At 43.5% G+C, this 13,639-nt stretch overlaps 1 protein-coding gene across 2 annotated transcripts in view; it reads right to left on the minus strand.

Annotated features, from left to right (window-relative positions):
* Positions 1–13,639, minus strand: part of Tmed8 (transmembrane p24 trafficking protein family member 8) — a 31,809-nt gene that overhangs the window by 17,349 nt on the left and 821 nt on the right. The window contains exon 1 of one of the 2 annotated variants that reach the window (XM_059252907.1): positions 13,449–13,637. The exons of the other annotated variant lie outside the window; for it this stretch is intronic. Coding sequence (XP_059108890.1) covers positions 13,449–13,566 — 118 coding nt within the window. The 5' untranslated portion in view covers positions 13,567–13,637. Of the gene's footprint in view, positions 1–13,448; positions 13,638–13,639 lie in introns of those variants that run through there. 2 annotated transcript variants of the gene reach the window in all.

Genomic DNA, 13,639 nt, shown 5'->3' on the forward strand with positions numbered 1-13,639 from the left:
TCCTGTCTCTGGATGCAACTTGACCACTTGACTGGCACCTTAAGTTCCTACCACCACAACTTCCTCCTCATGGTGATTTGAATGAGAATGGCCCCACGGATGCATGTGCTTGAATATTTCCTCCCTAGCTGGTAGAACTGTTTGGGAAGGATTAGGAGGTGTGGCCTTGTTGAAGGAAGTATGTCACTGCGGGTGGGCTTTTATGTTTCAAAAGATGTACGCCATTCCCAGTTATCTACATACACCCCTCTCTTTCTTTATCTCTTGCTTATGGGTCAGGTGTAAACTCTCAGCCAATACTCCAGTGCCATGCCTGCTGCCATGCTCCACAGCATGACAGTCATGGACTCACCCTCTGAAACTGTAAGCAAGCCCCCAATTAAATGTTTCCTTTTATAAGTTGCCTTGGTCATGGTGTCTCTCCACAGCAATAGGAAAGTACTAAGAAACTCACCATAATGGAGTATACTCTTGAACTGTGGGCAAAAATAAACTCTTTCTCCCTTAAGTTGCTTTTATCAGGGTATTTTGTCATAGCAACAAGATAAGTAACTAATATATTACTTTTAATTTGTATTTATTTTTATTAAGTTAGAGCACATATATATATATGCATATATCTAAATATCTTTTATTTTGCTTCCTTATAAGAAATCCCCAGAAATGAAATTCCTTGTCACAGGGTCTGCCCATCAAGACTTTCATACCCACTATCCAATTTCTCTCCAAGTTTCACTTCTGCTAGCAGTAAATAAATGTGACCATTTTCCACATCTTAATGAGCACATAATCTTTACCAATCAGATAGATCATAATTACACACTACTATTTTAACATTTTTTGATAATTTATATCATCAAAACAAACCCTTAGCCGGAGGGGCACATGCTTTTAATTCCAGAACTCAGGAGGTAGAGGCAGGTGGATGGAGGCCAGACTGGTCTACAGAGTGAGTTCCAGGACAGTCAGGGCTACACAGAGAAACCCTGTCTCAAAAAACAAAAAAACTGTGGTAGTCTGAATGTAATTGGCCCCCATAAGCTCATAGGGAGTGGCATTATTAGGAGGTATGGCCTTGTTGAAGTAGGTGTGGCCTTGTTGAAGTAGGTGTGGCCTTGTTGGAGGAAGTGTGTCACTGTGAGGACAGGCTTTGAGGTCTCCTATGCTCAAAATACACTTAGCTCAGTTCACTTCCTATTGACTGCAAATTAAGATACAGGGCTCTCAGCTCCTTCTCCAGCACCATGTCTGCCTGCATGCCACCATGTCCTGCCATGATGATAATGGACTAAACCTCTGAAAATGTAAGCTACTCCAATTAAAAAATGTTTTCCTGGGGCTGGAGAGATGGCTCAGGGGTTAAGAGCACTGACTGTTCTTCCAAAGGACCTGAGTTCAATTCCAAGCACCCACATGGTGGCTCACAACTGTCTGTAACTGTAACTGTCTGAACCCTGACACCCATGACAAAAACACAAATGCATATAAAAATAAAATAAAATATATTTTTAAAAAACTTTGAAAAAAAATGTTTTCCTATATAAGAATTGCTGTGGTCCTGGGGTCTCTTCACAGCAATAGAAACCCTAAGATAACAAATAAACAAACAAAAACCTTAATGCATATAAAATATTTTCCCTTTCTTTCTTTAAAAAGCTCATACCATGTATACCATTAGCCTACATTTTCACTCAGTAATGACCCTTTTGTGTATATGTGCAGCATATGTGTAGGTGTTCAAATGTGTGCAAATGGATGTGTACAGATACATGTGCATGTGAGAGTGGAGGCCTTTTTTATTTTATTTTATTGAGATAGGGTCTCATTAAGCACTACTGGTTGGCCTGGAACTTGTTATGTAGACCAGGCTGGCCTCGAATTAACAGAGGTCTGCCTGCTTTGCCTCTGGAATGCTGGGATTAAAGATGTCCACTCCCACACTCAGCCCTCTATCCATATATTTTTAATTTATATGTGTGTGTATGTATATGTGTATGTGTGTGTGTGTGTGTGTGTGTGTGTGTGTATGTGTGACATTAAGTACTGATATGTATGCCACAGATTAAGTGTGGAGATCAGAGGAAATCTTCCGGGAGTCAGCTCTTGCCCTCCACCTTGTTTTGAGGTGGGGTCTCCCTTGCTGTTTCTTGCTGCTGTACTGTGCACTCAGGCTAGCTGGCACTTGAACTTCCGGGCAATCCTCCCATCTCTGCCACCAGAGAAGCGCTGGGATATCAGATGTGTGCCACCACATGCTAGGGATTCAGTGCAAGTGATTTTACCCACTGAGCCATCTCTCTGCCTTCTATCTTACTTTTTGAGATAGGCTCTTACTGGAGTCCACCAATTGGCTCAACTGGCTGGCCAGCAAACCCCAGGGGTCCTCCTGCCTCTGTTTCCTCAGCACTGGGATTACAGTTGCATGATGCCATGCTTGGCTTTTTACATGGCATTAGGGACCTGAACTCAGCAAGCACTTTACTAAGTGATCTTCCTAGTCCTCACCTTTCATCCACTTAGAACAGAGCATAGAATCTGTCCTTCATATACCACTCTGCCAAACATTTTGTGTAACACACAGGACTCACATTTAAAAAAAAGAAAAAGAAAAAAAAGAGCCGGGCGGTGGTGGCGCACGCCTTTAATCCCAGCACTCGGGAGGCAGAGGCAGGCGGATCTTTGTGAGTTCGAGGCCAGCCTGGGCTACAGAGCGAGATCCAGGAAAGGCGCAAAGCTACACAGAGAAACCCTATCTCGAAAAACCAAAAAAAAAAAAGAACTCTGAGTTAATGACAACCTGGACTCAACAGACCTTTATAAGGCCCCTGCTACATGCCAGGTAATATGTTTCCATTCTGTGAACAGAGTTAAATGTGTACTTTCAAAGACTCAGTCTACTGGAGGAAGTAAACTGGAAAGCAAGTAACTGTAAATACATGATACTGTTTAGCTAGAATTATTAGCTGAATTATCACGGAAACAATTAACAAAGTGGACAGGTATCAAAGGCTTCCTGAAAGAGATGATAATTACACTGTCTTAAGGAGTATGTAGGACCCTGCCAAGTCAGATGGAAAGGACATTACAGGCCAAGGAAACTGAATAAAGCAAAAGTGTTTCATGAGCGCGCACACACACACACACACACACACACACACACACACACACACACACACTTACTATTGCTGCAGTTTAGTATGGCTGGAAGCCACAGCAAAGGTACAAGCAGATAACTGAGACACAGGATTGGGGGTAAAATTCAGCAGCAGAGCATTTGTCTAGCATGTATCAGGCCCTGGGTACAATTTTGTGGCAGCCATCGGTAGGGGTGGACACCAGATCAGATAAAAGGCTTCTGAAAAAGTCCACAGAGGACTGAGGATCTAACTTGCTGTGGAATAATCCTTCTGTACACTGTGAAAATGTACCACTCTCATTGGTTACTAAAGAACTGGCTGATCTATAGTTGGGCAGGAAGTATAGGAGGAACAGCAGACACAGAGAAGGCTGGGAAGAAGGAGGGCAGAGTTAGAGGAGTCGCCAGCCAGACACAGAGGAAGCAGGACATGTACAAAATGAGTAACAAGCCATGAGCCATGTGACAGCAGGTAAAGGAATGGAAATGGGTTCATTAAAAATGTAAGAGTTATCTGGTAACAAGCCTGAGCTACTGGCTGAGCATTTGTAATTAATATTAAGTCTCTGTGTCAGTTATTTGGGAACTGGAGGGTGGGGAAAAAAACACCCACCAACACTAACTGGTAAAGAGAGTTGAGAGAGACTAGAGAGGACACAATTATACAATAACTAGGTGGCCAAATTTGGTTTGGTACACTGATGCTGGCTTCTAACACCTAAAGCCTTGCTGAGAATTTATATCTAGTTTAATGGTACAGATCTGAAGTCCACTGCCCTCCATTGTAGAATAACTGGTAGGTATGTCTACTTCTGACCCTTAACAACCCTCAGTGGTGATATAAATTGTATCTGCAGATCCCTCAGGACGGCAGATGCAGTAGTCATTTGCCAACCTTTTGGCTTTTAAACATCCAGCCATCTCCCTGCTGTTTCATACACAGTAAAGAATGAAATAAAAGACCTTCAATTCTTAGTCCCAGAAAGTCAGGGGACAGGCACATGATCTAATGTCCCTGCCTGGGACCTGAAACAGGATTGGCATATGAGCGGAATTCCAGCAGCAGCCAAAGCATTCATACTGTTCTTGTTTGGCCTCTGGAGTCTCACTCTTGCTTTACAGTGATTTGGTGAGTCCTCCTTATCCCTCTAATAAATCCTCTTTCTGCTTAAGGCTATTAGAATTAGCCTCTATTGCTTGCAACAAGAAACCTAACAAATACCCCTACACTGGATATGTCTGCATTCAGGATTTAAACTTAAAAGCATCTAGTGCATCTTGTCCTCATTCTGATCATCCTTACTGTTCTAGAAAAGACCTGATAATTGTTGCTGTTTTCTAAGCCACCTGCAGACATCAACCACTCCTGGCCTCATTTATGACCTCTGTTTATAAGGCTGCCAAACTACATGAGAGTCATTTGTGGTGCCCCCAAAGCAAGTTCCATATTAACATCAATGACCAATGATCACAGATCACGACTAACATATATGACAACGAATGCTTGAAATATTGTGAGAATTACCAGAATATAACCACGATAAGAAGTGAGAACACACTATTAGAAAAACATACTTGCTGAAGATATTTGCTCAGTATAGGATGATCAAGATTTCAATTCCTAAGATGCCATTACCTATGAAGTGTAATAAAGTGGAGCATAATAAAATAAGGTAAGCTTTTTTACACTGTTTAGGACCCAGCTGTTCTGCAAAGCAAGCCTTTCTCTGCTTGGCGTATTTTAGAGCCTCTTCAGCCTTTCACTTATATGTACACTCTAGAACTGCCCCCCAAGAAAACTCCAAAACTCTCCTGGGATTACTCCTGACATTGCATTTTCTTTCTTTTTTTTTTTTTTTTTTTTTTTCCGAGACAGGGTTTCTCTGTGTAGCTTTGCGCCTTTCCTGGAACTCACTTGGTAGCCCAGGCTGGCCTCGAACTCACAGAGATCCGCCTGGCTCTGCCTCCCGAGTGCTGGGACTAAAGGCGTGCGCCACCACCGCCCGGCTGACATTGCATTTTCTACAGAACCAACCTGGGAATAAACAACATCTTTGTAATCTTGGTTTTCCACTCTACAAACACGAAGGATGCTTCCACTTACTTACTGACATATGAGAGCGCAAGAGAGACTGACTCCTCTAGGCAGGCAGGCCTCAAACATACTGGACAGCCAAGGCCTTCTACTTATTTAGACACCCTTTATTTTCTCTCAGTAATATATACGATGGATCTACGAGAGGTTTTGTATAGGTGTCTAAGCTAGTCGCTCTATGGTAACTGCTGTGCTTTGAATACGGTTTATGTCTGTGTGAAAGGTTCGTGCGTAAGGAACCTGGGCTCCAGAGTGAAGACACTGGAAAATGAGTGGACTTTTAAGAGGTGGGGCCTGGAGGGAGGGCCGTAGATTTGGGGAGGTATGTGCTTTGGTTTTTGTTGTTTTCTTTTTTTCCCCACATCACACAGGGGCAACTTCTAGTCCACAAAGAGAACGAATGGCAGGACCACTGAAAAGGGCAGGGAAATAGCCAAAAGGGGAAACGTGCACATAGCTCAGGGGCACAGCTAGAATCTGGGGAAGGGAAACAGAGCCCCAGCCAAAGGGTAAGTGAGGCGGTCCAGGTGAAGGCAGGCAGTCCCACCCACAGAAGAAGCCTACAGTCCTCATGAGCCTCAAATCTGGCTGTGGGTTGTGGAGACCCAGTGAGTCCTCCAGTGGGATGGGTCAGCAGTAGAAAGGACGTCCTTTTTGTCCCTTACTGTGCCTCAGTGTGCTAAGGCTGAGCGTCTGATCAGAGAGGAAACCTATTATTTAAAACGCAGTTACCCTAGGGGCACAGGGAACAATAACCAGGTGGGAAGACAAGGCTCTAGACTAAGAGACAACTGAGGGAGGCAGCCAGTCCTGGAGAGCAGGAATGAGGGTCAGATGCTCACAAGCCAAAAGGAACAAGCAGAAGGAGGCTCTGACCAACCACACAGCTAAATTTTCTATTTTGTATTTTGGGGTGGTGGTGGTGAAGGCAATGGCTAGGGGCTAACCTCATCACCTGATAAAGACTTTGGAGTTGAATAACCTTGAGCCTGAGTTTTGGGGGTGGGGGATTTCAAACTCTGACACTAAACATTTGCTATGAGGTTCGCTGCTATAGAGATAAGAATTCTGGGGCTCCGATGGACTATGAGAAATTGTCAACCACATCCCTCCAATGTGGTATGAATACTTAGTGGGTTTAGGAAGTAGGGAGACCAGTCCTCTTATAAAGACCGCCATACTGTGTGTGCTTCCGCAAGTTCTAATGCACACGGGAGGAAATTCCCTCCTGGAACGTTAGTCACTCCAGGGGACATCAAGTGGGGATTCTCAGGAGGGTGACAGAACCTGACTGTTCCACAAGGTAAAAAGTTAAAAAGTAACCAACAGAGGCCCCCGTGCCCCAAGAAACTGATGTGAAATATCACAGACATGAGGCACAGCACCACAAACACTGTAGGAAAGACAAAGGTCTACACAGTCAACTGAAAGACAGCCCGGCCACGCAGCTGGCAGGCTGTGGTTGTTGTTTTGTATGTGTGTGATGTTCATATGTGTGTGGGTATACAAATACGTATGTCATGAAAGAGGAGCTATGTGAGAAGAGGAAGGAGTACGGGGGGGGGGGGTAAAGAGAGGAGCGAGGGGTAAGAAAGACAAAACATCACACTTTCTCTCGTATATGGAATCTGTATCTGTAGACACACACACACACAGAACGGAGACTATTTTGGAGGGAGAGAGAGCAGCAAGATCAGGAGAAGAGCAGTGAGGAAGAATGCAGAGCAAATATGAAGAGTAAAGAACTCTAAAATTAATAAAAATCACTAATAAGGGACACGTGGATCTGGAGGGATGGCTCAGCAGTTAAGAGCACTTGCTGCTCTTCTAGGGATCCAGGGTGGGTCCCAGCACCCACACAGTGGCTCACAACCATCTGTGACTCCAGTTCCAGGGGGCTGACACCCTCTTCTGGCTTCTGTGGGCACCAGGCACACACATGGTGCAGATATACATGCAGGCACTCACACGACACGTTTAAGTAAGTAAAAATTATGAAAACGTAAGGTGCTAGAGAAAGACAGCTCAACAGCATAATTGCTCTTACAGAAGGCCTGAGTCCCCATGTTGGGGTAGGGGGCTCAAAACTGCCTATAACTCCAGTTCTAGGGCATCCCACACACTCTTCACCTCTGCAGGCATACACGTGTACAAATTCACACCCACACATACACATAATTAAAAATAAAAATAAGCCAGGCAAAGGTGGCACACAACTTTAATCTCAGCACTCTGGAGGCAGAGGCAGGTGGATCTCAATGAATTTGAGGCCAGCCTGGTCTACATAGTGAGTTCTGGAACAGTCACGGCTACACAGAGAAACTCTGATTCAAAAAAGCAAAATATAAATAAATAAATAAACAAACAAACAAACAAATAAATAAATAAATCTTTGCTAGGCATGTGGTGTACACCTTTGATCCCAGCACTAGGGAGGCAGAGGCAGTCAGATCTTTTTAAGTTTGGGGCCAGCCTGGTCTACATAGCAAGTTCCACACCAGCCAGGGCTATATAGTGAGACTATCTCAAAATAAAATTAAATTAATGAATCATTAAGTGTACTAACAAAATAATTACTAAGAATGATTTTGTTGGCAATGGTACATTATGAAAGTAGATAATTGGTCTTTTTATTTTTAAAAGAAATCTTAGCTAGGTGTAGTGGCACATACCTTTAATCCCAGGCCTCTGGAGGCAGAGGCAGGTGGAGCTAAAGTCCAGCCTGGTCTATATAGTGAGTTCTAGGACAGTCAGAGCTACATAGTGAAATCCTGTCTTGAAAAAAACCAAAGCCAAAACCAAACAAACAAACAAATTCTAATATAGTTTTAAATTAACAATGAATTGGTTTAAAACAATAAAATGTAAACTATAACATAAAGTTAATACGGAAAGATAATGATAACCTCTATTTCATAAAAAAAAAATCTGAGTTTTAAAAAAAGATCTGTCCCTGATATGCAGAAAGACTCCAATTTCAGGAAAAAAAAAACACACACACACACACACAGTGAAGAACCCTCCAGCACACATTTGTATATGATTTTTTTCTGAATAGGTGATATATTCTTGTTATTCAAAATTTAAAAATGGCAAAGGCATATCATGAAAGCTTCCTTCTATGTTAGCCTCCCTCTCCAAAGGGAATCAATATTATTGGGTTTTCTGTAGTCTTCCAGAGAATTTATGCATGTAAAGGTAATGTGTATGTTTGTGTGAGTATAGTGAAGGATATAACAAACACATACACATGAATTTCACATTTCCTACACAAACCAGGACAAAAGAACAACACCGCACATTTTATTTTTTCCAGTTACACCTCAGATGTCTTCCATAGCTGTACACAAAAATCTTTCTCATTCCTCTCTATAGCAAATATTTCATTTGATAAAAAACAAGACATTAATTTAGGAGTTCTCCATGTATAAAGACCTTTTTTCCCCCAAATCTTTTATCACTCTAAAAGATGCTATAATAGCCTTGTGTCTACATTCTTTTTTTTTTTCTGTTCTTTCTTTTCTTTTTTTTAAACAGTCTTGGCTCTCCTGGAACTCACTTTGCAAAACAGGCTGGCCTAACTCACTGAGATCTGTCTGCCTCTGCCTCCCAAGTGCTGGGATTAAAGGCATGGGCCACCACTGCCTGGTTGTGCCTACATCCTTAAACAGGAATAAACCTGTAGAATAGACTGTGCAAAGAAGTGGGTCAATGGAAAACGTTTTAACTGTGGACATTGATGAGCAGTGGTTCTCAACCTATGGGTCATGACCCCATAGGGGGTAGTGAATGATCTTTTCACAAGGATTGCATCTCAGATATCCTGCATATCAGATATTAACATTATGATCCGTAACAGCAGCAAAATTACAACTATGAAGTAGCAACAGAATAATGTTATGGTTAGGGGTCACCACAGCATGAGGAACTGTGTTAAAGGGTCTGCGCATTAGGAAGGTTGAGGACCACTGCTGTAAAGCAGGGCTTGAATGTGTTTTGTGCACCTGTGCCAACACAGTGAGTCATTTCCTCTTCTCCTTATCAGTCAGGCTATGCAAATCTCGTATATTAAGAGTCACTTCTCAGAGTGTCTTTTTTCAAGCAGCTTGATGTATGCAGGGAAAAAAAATGAGAAGATTTTTTTTTTTAAAGGAATGCCCTAAATTATGCAAGAACTTCTGGTAAAACAACTTCCAAGTGGATTCAGATAGGCAGGAAGTAAAAAGGGGTAAGAAAAACACAAGTGTACTTCCAGAAGTATGGTGTGGGAAGATGGAATGTTGTTTGAGAGACAGGAAAAAAACAAGTATAAACAGATCCCTTGAGGTTTCTGAAATTTAAACACTGTGAAGAAGGAAAAGCCAATTTTTCAATAGTGCAGACTTTAACTGGCCAGTCAAATATAAGCTAATTCTCCATGTGTTTCTAGAGAAATCAAGACAGATTTTAATGAATACATATTTGCTTATCTTAGTATGACCATAAAAATGTAATCTATCAAGCCAGTGATATCATGTATAACTTCAGGACCGAAATACAAATTTAAAAGAGTAACCTAGTAATAGTGAAATTAGGTATTCTTCAATGTGACAGGATTATTGCCATGGTTCCTAACTGGCCACAGTCTTGGAAACAACGCGTGGAGGAGGAAGAATGGAAGCTGCAGGTAACAGTTTATCACTGCTGGCCTCGATGGCAGCGAGGCACAAAGCAGACGCCTTCTTCAAACAATTTATACTTGACCATTTCCTTTCTTTGTTTTTCTTGTTTCGGTTTGGTTTGGTTTTTTGTTTTTGTTTTTAGATAGGGTTTCTCTATGTAGCCCTGTAGACCAGGCTGGCCTTGAACTCACAGAGATCCACCTACCTCTGACTCCCGAGTGCTGGGATTAAAGGCGTGCGCCACCACATACAGCTCTTGACCATTTTCAAAATTTGATTTTCTTTTCAGGTTCCTGAGTGTGGCTCAGACGTTCTGATCAAGCTAAAGATCTGAGCTTACTGTGTATTTTGGTGTTTTCTTTACAGGAAAGCCAAAAAGCAGGTTTTCTGCAAAGTATGTGACTATTAGGTCAAGGTTTCTCTAGAGCTCATTAGACGGCCCCTTCACTAAACTGCTGCAGATATAATTAGCTCGACTTTTTTTTTTTCTAGAGTAGAGGACCCAAAAGTAGGTGATGTGGTTAAGATTTGAGAGGCTTAAAGGAAAACACATTAACTCAGTTATGTTTCAGTCAAATCCAGTGACCGTAAGGCCCAACTTCTCTTCAGCACTGAAGAGTGGGGCTGAGTGGATCCTCAGTGATCATTCAGATAACACACATGTGTATTATCCTGCATGAACTAAAGTATGGCGTGATAACCAACTATCAACATTGTAAAAACACAAAAATTATTTTTTAAAAGCCACAGGCAAACCAATTATCAGCATGTTGATGTAAAAATCAGAATAGGAAATTAAAAAAATAAAGACAAAAAGTGTCTTTTAGTATAAACTTCCACCACTCTGTACCATCCAACAGGGAGTTACCAAATTTCAAATCCTAATTAACTTAACGTGAAACAATCTCAGATATGGGACACTTCCGTCACTGTGACCTACTGCGCTGCTCGTAGTCCCACAGTAGAACCATAGACAAGTTCACCTGACCATTTCCACTCCTCAACATCAAATACTTGGTCATATGCATCAAACTAAGTTCCTACTGAGATCATAATAAACACTGCCCTTAATTTTCCCCAGAGCTCTGTAGACTTAAAAAAAAAAAAATGACCTGCCTTTAAATGATGTAATATGTATTCCTCAGAGAGTTTCATGATAAAAGGAATGATTCCTCTCTCCTCTGGGGAACTGAAAGACCCAGGTGCCCCCGAATTAAAAAAAAAAAAAAAACTATTAAAAACAATCACAGTCCCTAAGCCACTCAGAACACCACAACCACTAGAGACTTTTGCTTATACATAAACCCTTCCTCTTACCAAAACCTCAGGAAAAAATACAAACGCTACATGTTTTTTTTAAAAAAAAAAGTTCTCATTATTCTGGATGCTGACGAGCTCTTGAAGGAATAACGTACACTGAAATACTCAAACCCTCAATTCAGTAACAAGTGAACAGCTATTCTTTTTCCCCCCCCCTGCTGTTTTCTCAGAGGAGATGACAAAAACATAATTTCCCTTATATTCTTTCTTAGAACCTCTACTGCTAATTTGGCTCATTTTCTACTGGCAAGTGGGAACAAAGTCCCAATTTTGAGCCGTTTTAAGATTTTTCTCCCAGGTCTATAAAACTCTGGTCCAAGCAGCATTCCCACCGAGCTTTGGAGTCACAGCTTAAGGCCAGGCCGGAGTTTCTCTCAAAAGCAGTACTTCTGACATCTGAAGCAGACCTTCATGGCAAGGGCTAGCCTGTGCACTGCAGGACATTTCAGCAGCATGTCTGGCCTGCAGCTGTCAGCAATCATTGTCTCCCACACCGATAACCAAAAACGTTTCCAGATATTGCCAGATGTCCCCTGGGGTACCAAACTGCTCCTGGTTGAGCTTCACCACTTTAACCCGAGGAGTATCCTTGGTTATCTTGGGTATTACTGGATGTTCAGTCAAATCCTTGTAATGAGACCTTCACCCACAGATTTCATCCAGTATTTGCAGAACTCCCAAGGTTAGTTAAGAGTATTCCAGGAATATGTTAGAAAACAGGTCCGATTAATTAAAAAAAAAAAAAAAAAAAAAGACACTTGGGTATGTTCACCACAAACCCATGAGGAAATAAAAGAGAAGTCTGTAATTTATAAATATTGGCAGATACAGGGGACAGGTGTTTATGAGACATACACCTCATATCTCCATAAGGGCCTTTTTGTTTAACCTTTATAATCTTTCAGAAAAGTATGCTTAGAATTTTCTTTCCCTTTCCTTCTTTTGGTGGTGGTAGGGTCTAACCCAGGACCTCACATATGAGCTCTACCACTGAGATACAGCCCACCCCGATTAGAATTTCTGTTACCAAAGTATCAAAGTATCAAATACATTACCATAATATGAAATAACAATGTGCGCATGTGGCAACACCACGCGATAGGAGATATTTAGGATACATGTAGAAAAGCCACTATGCTGAAAGATACATCCAGGAACATCTCTGCGGCAGCTCTGGTAACTGAGCTGAGCAAAACCAGACTTCAATCTCATCCTAGGCAGCTGCTTTGCACAGCGGGCATCCTGGATTTCATAGCAAACACTTTAGTCACAGTGGCTCATACACTCCTCCCACCAGCGCTGTGGCACACAGGTACTTTTAGTACCCACACTGTACAAGAGAAGAAACTTAGGCATGTTTAGGGAAGCTAAGCCACTTGTCCAAGGTCACTAAAAGTGAGATTCCACACTCCAACCAAGCACCCAGGACCCACAGCGATGCCTCAGTCACTGCTGTACTTTATGATGTCTACTTTGAGATCTCGAAAACCAGTTACTTGCTACTTAGTGAGATCAGATCTCTCTCCCTCCAGGGTATCCTTTTAGTTACACGCCCCTGTGATGATCACAAGGCTGAAAGGTGACAGCGCGCGGTAGACGACTCTAAATTCACACGAAGGAACTTGTGTGGCCTGAAATGGGAGACACTGGCCCAGCAGGAGGGTGGGTCTCGGAGAATGAGAGAGATCTCCAAAATCGCTACTGCAGCCTCTGCTTCCTGCCTTTGCTTTGACTATGATGTTCCTTCAAGAACTCAGAGCCTCCCAAGTCTGGCTGCTCTCTCCATCTCTCCCACTCTGAAGGATGCAGGGGACGGCGGCTGGGCACGGGGGGCCTACGCGCCTCTGAGGCTAGGGCAAAGCGGGGCTCTGACAGAGGAAGGCGGGCGCCCGGGAAGACGCCGGCAGGAGCACGCGGAGAGAGGCTAAGCCGGGGGACAGAGCTGGGGTCGCCAGGGGAGCCAAAGGCAGGGGCGGGAGGCGAGCGCGGTGCGAACCGAGGTTGGGACACGGACCCCGACTGACGCCGACGACGAGATGCAGCGGAAGGAGCGGGACTGCCAACCCGGCTGGTCTGAGAAAGGAAGCGGGACGGGAACCAAGACATTTCGAAACGGGGTAGAAAATGACCTCGAGCACAGCCGCGATCCCCGTGGCGGTGGGGATACGGGTCGCCCGAGGTGCGCGGCCCCGAGCCCAGCGGCACCCACCCTTCCCGCGCCCCGGCCTTTGCGTACCTGAAGAGGCCGCCTGGCTCCCCTCCACTCCCCGTCGGTCCCCGACGCCGCCCGCCGACCCGCGACGAGCCGCGGGGCTCCAGAAGGCCGGCCCTTCAGCCGCCTGCCTGTCCGACATCTGCAGCCCGCGCGGGGAGCTTCTCCGCAGCTAGCCGCTTGCGGCTCCGGAAACAGCCGAAGGCGAAGCGAGC

Source organism: Peromyscus eremicus, unplaced genomic scaffold (genome assembly GCF_949786415.1).
Source record: "Peromyscus eremicus unplaced genomic scaffold, PerEre_H2_v1 PerEre#2#unplaced_483, whole genome shotgun sequence".
Classification (NCBI taxonomy): Eukaryota; Metazoa; Chordata; class Mammalia; order Rodentia; family Cricetidae; genus Peromyscus; species Peromyscus eremicus.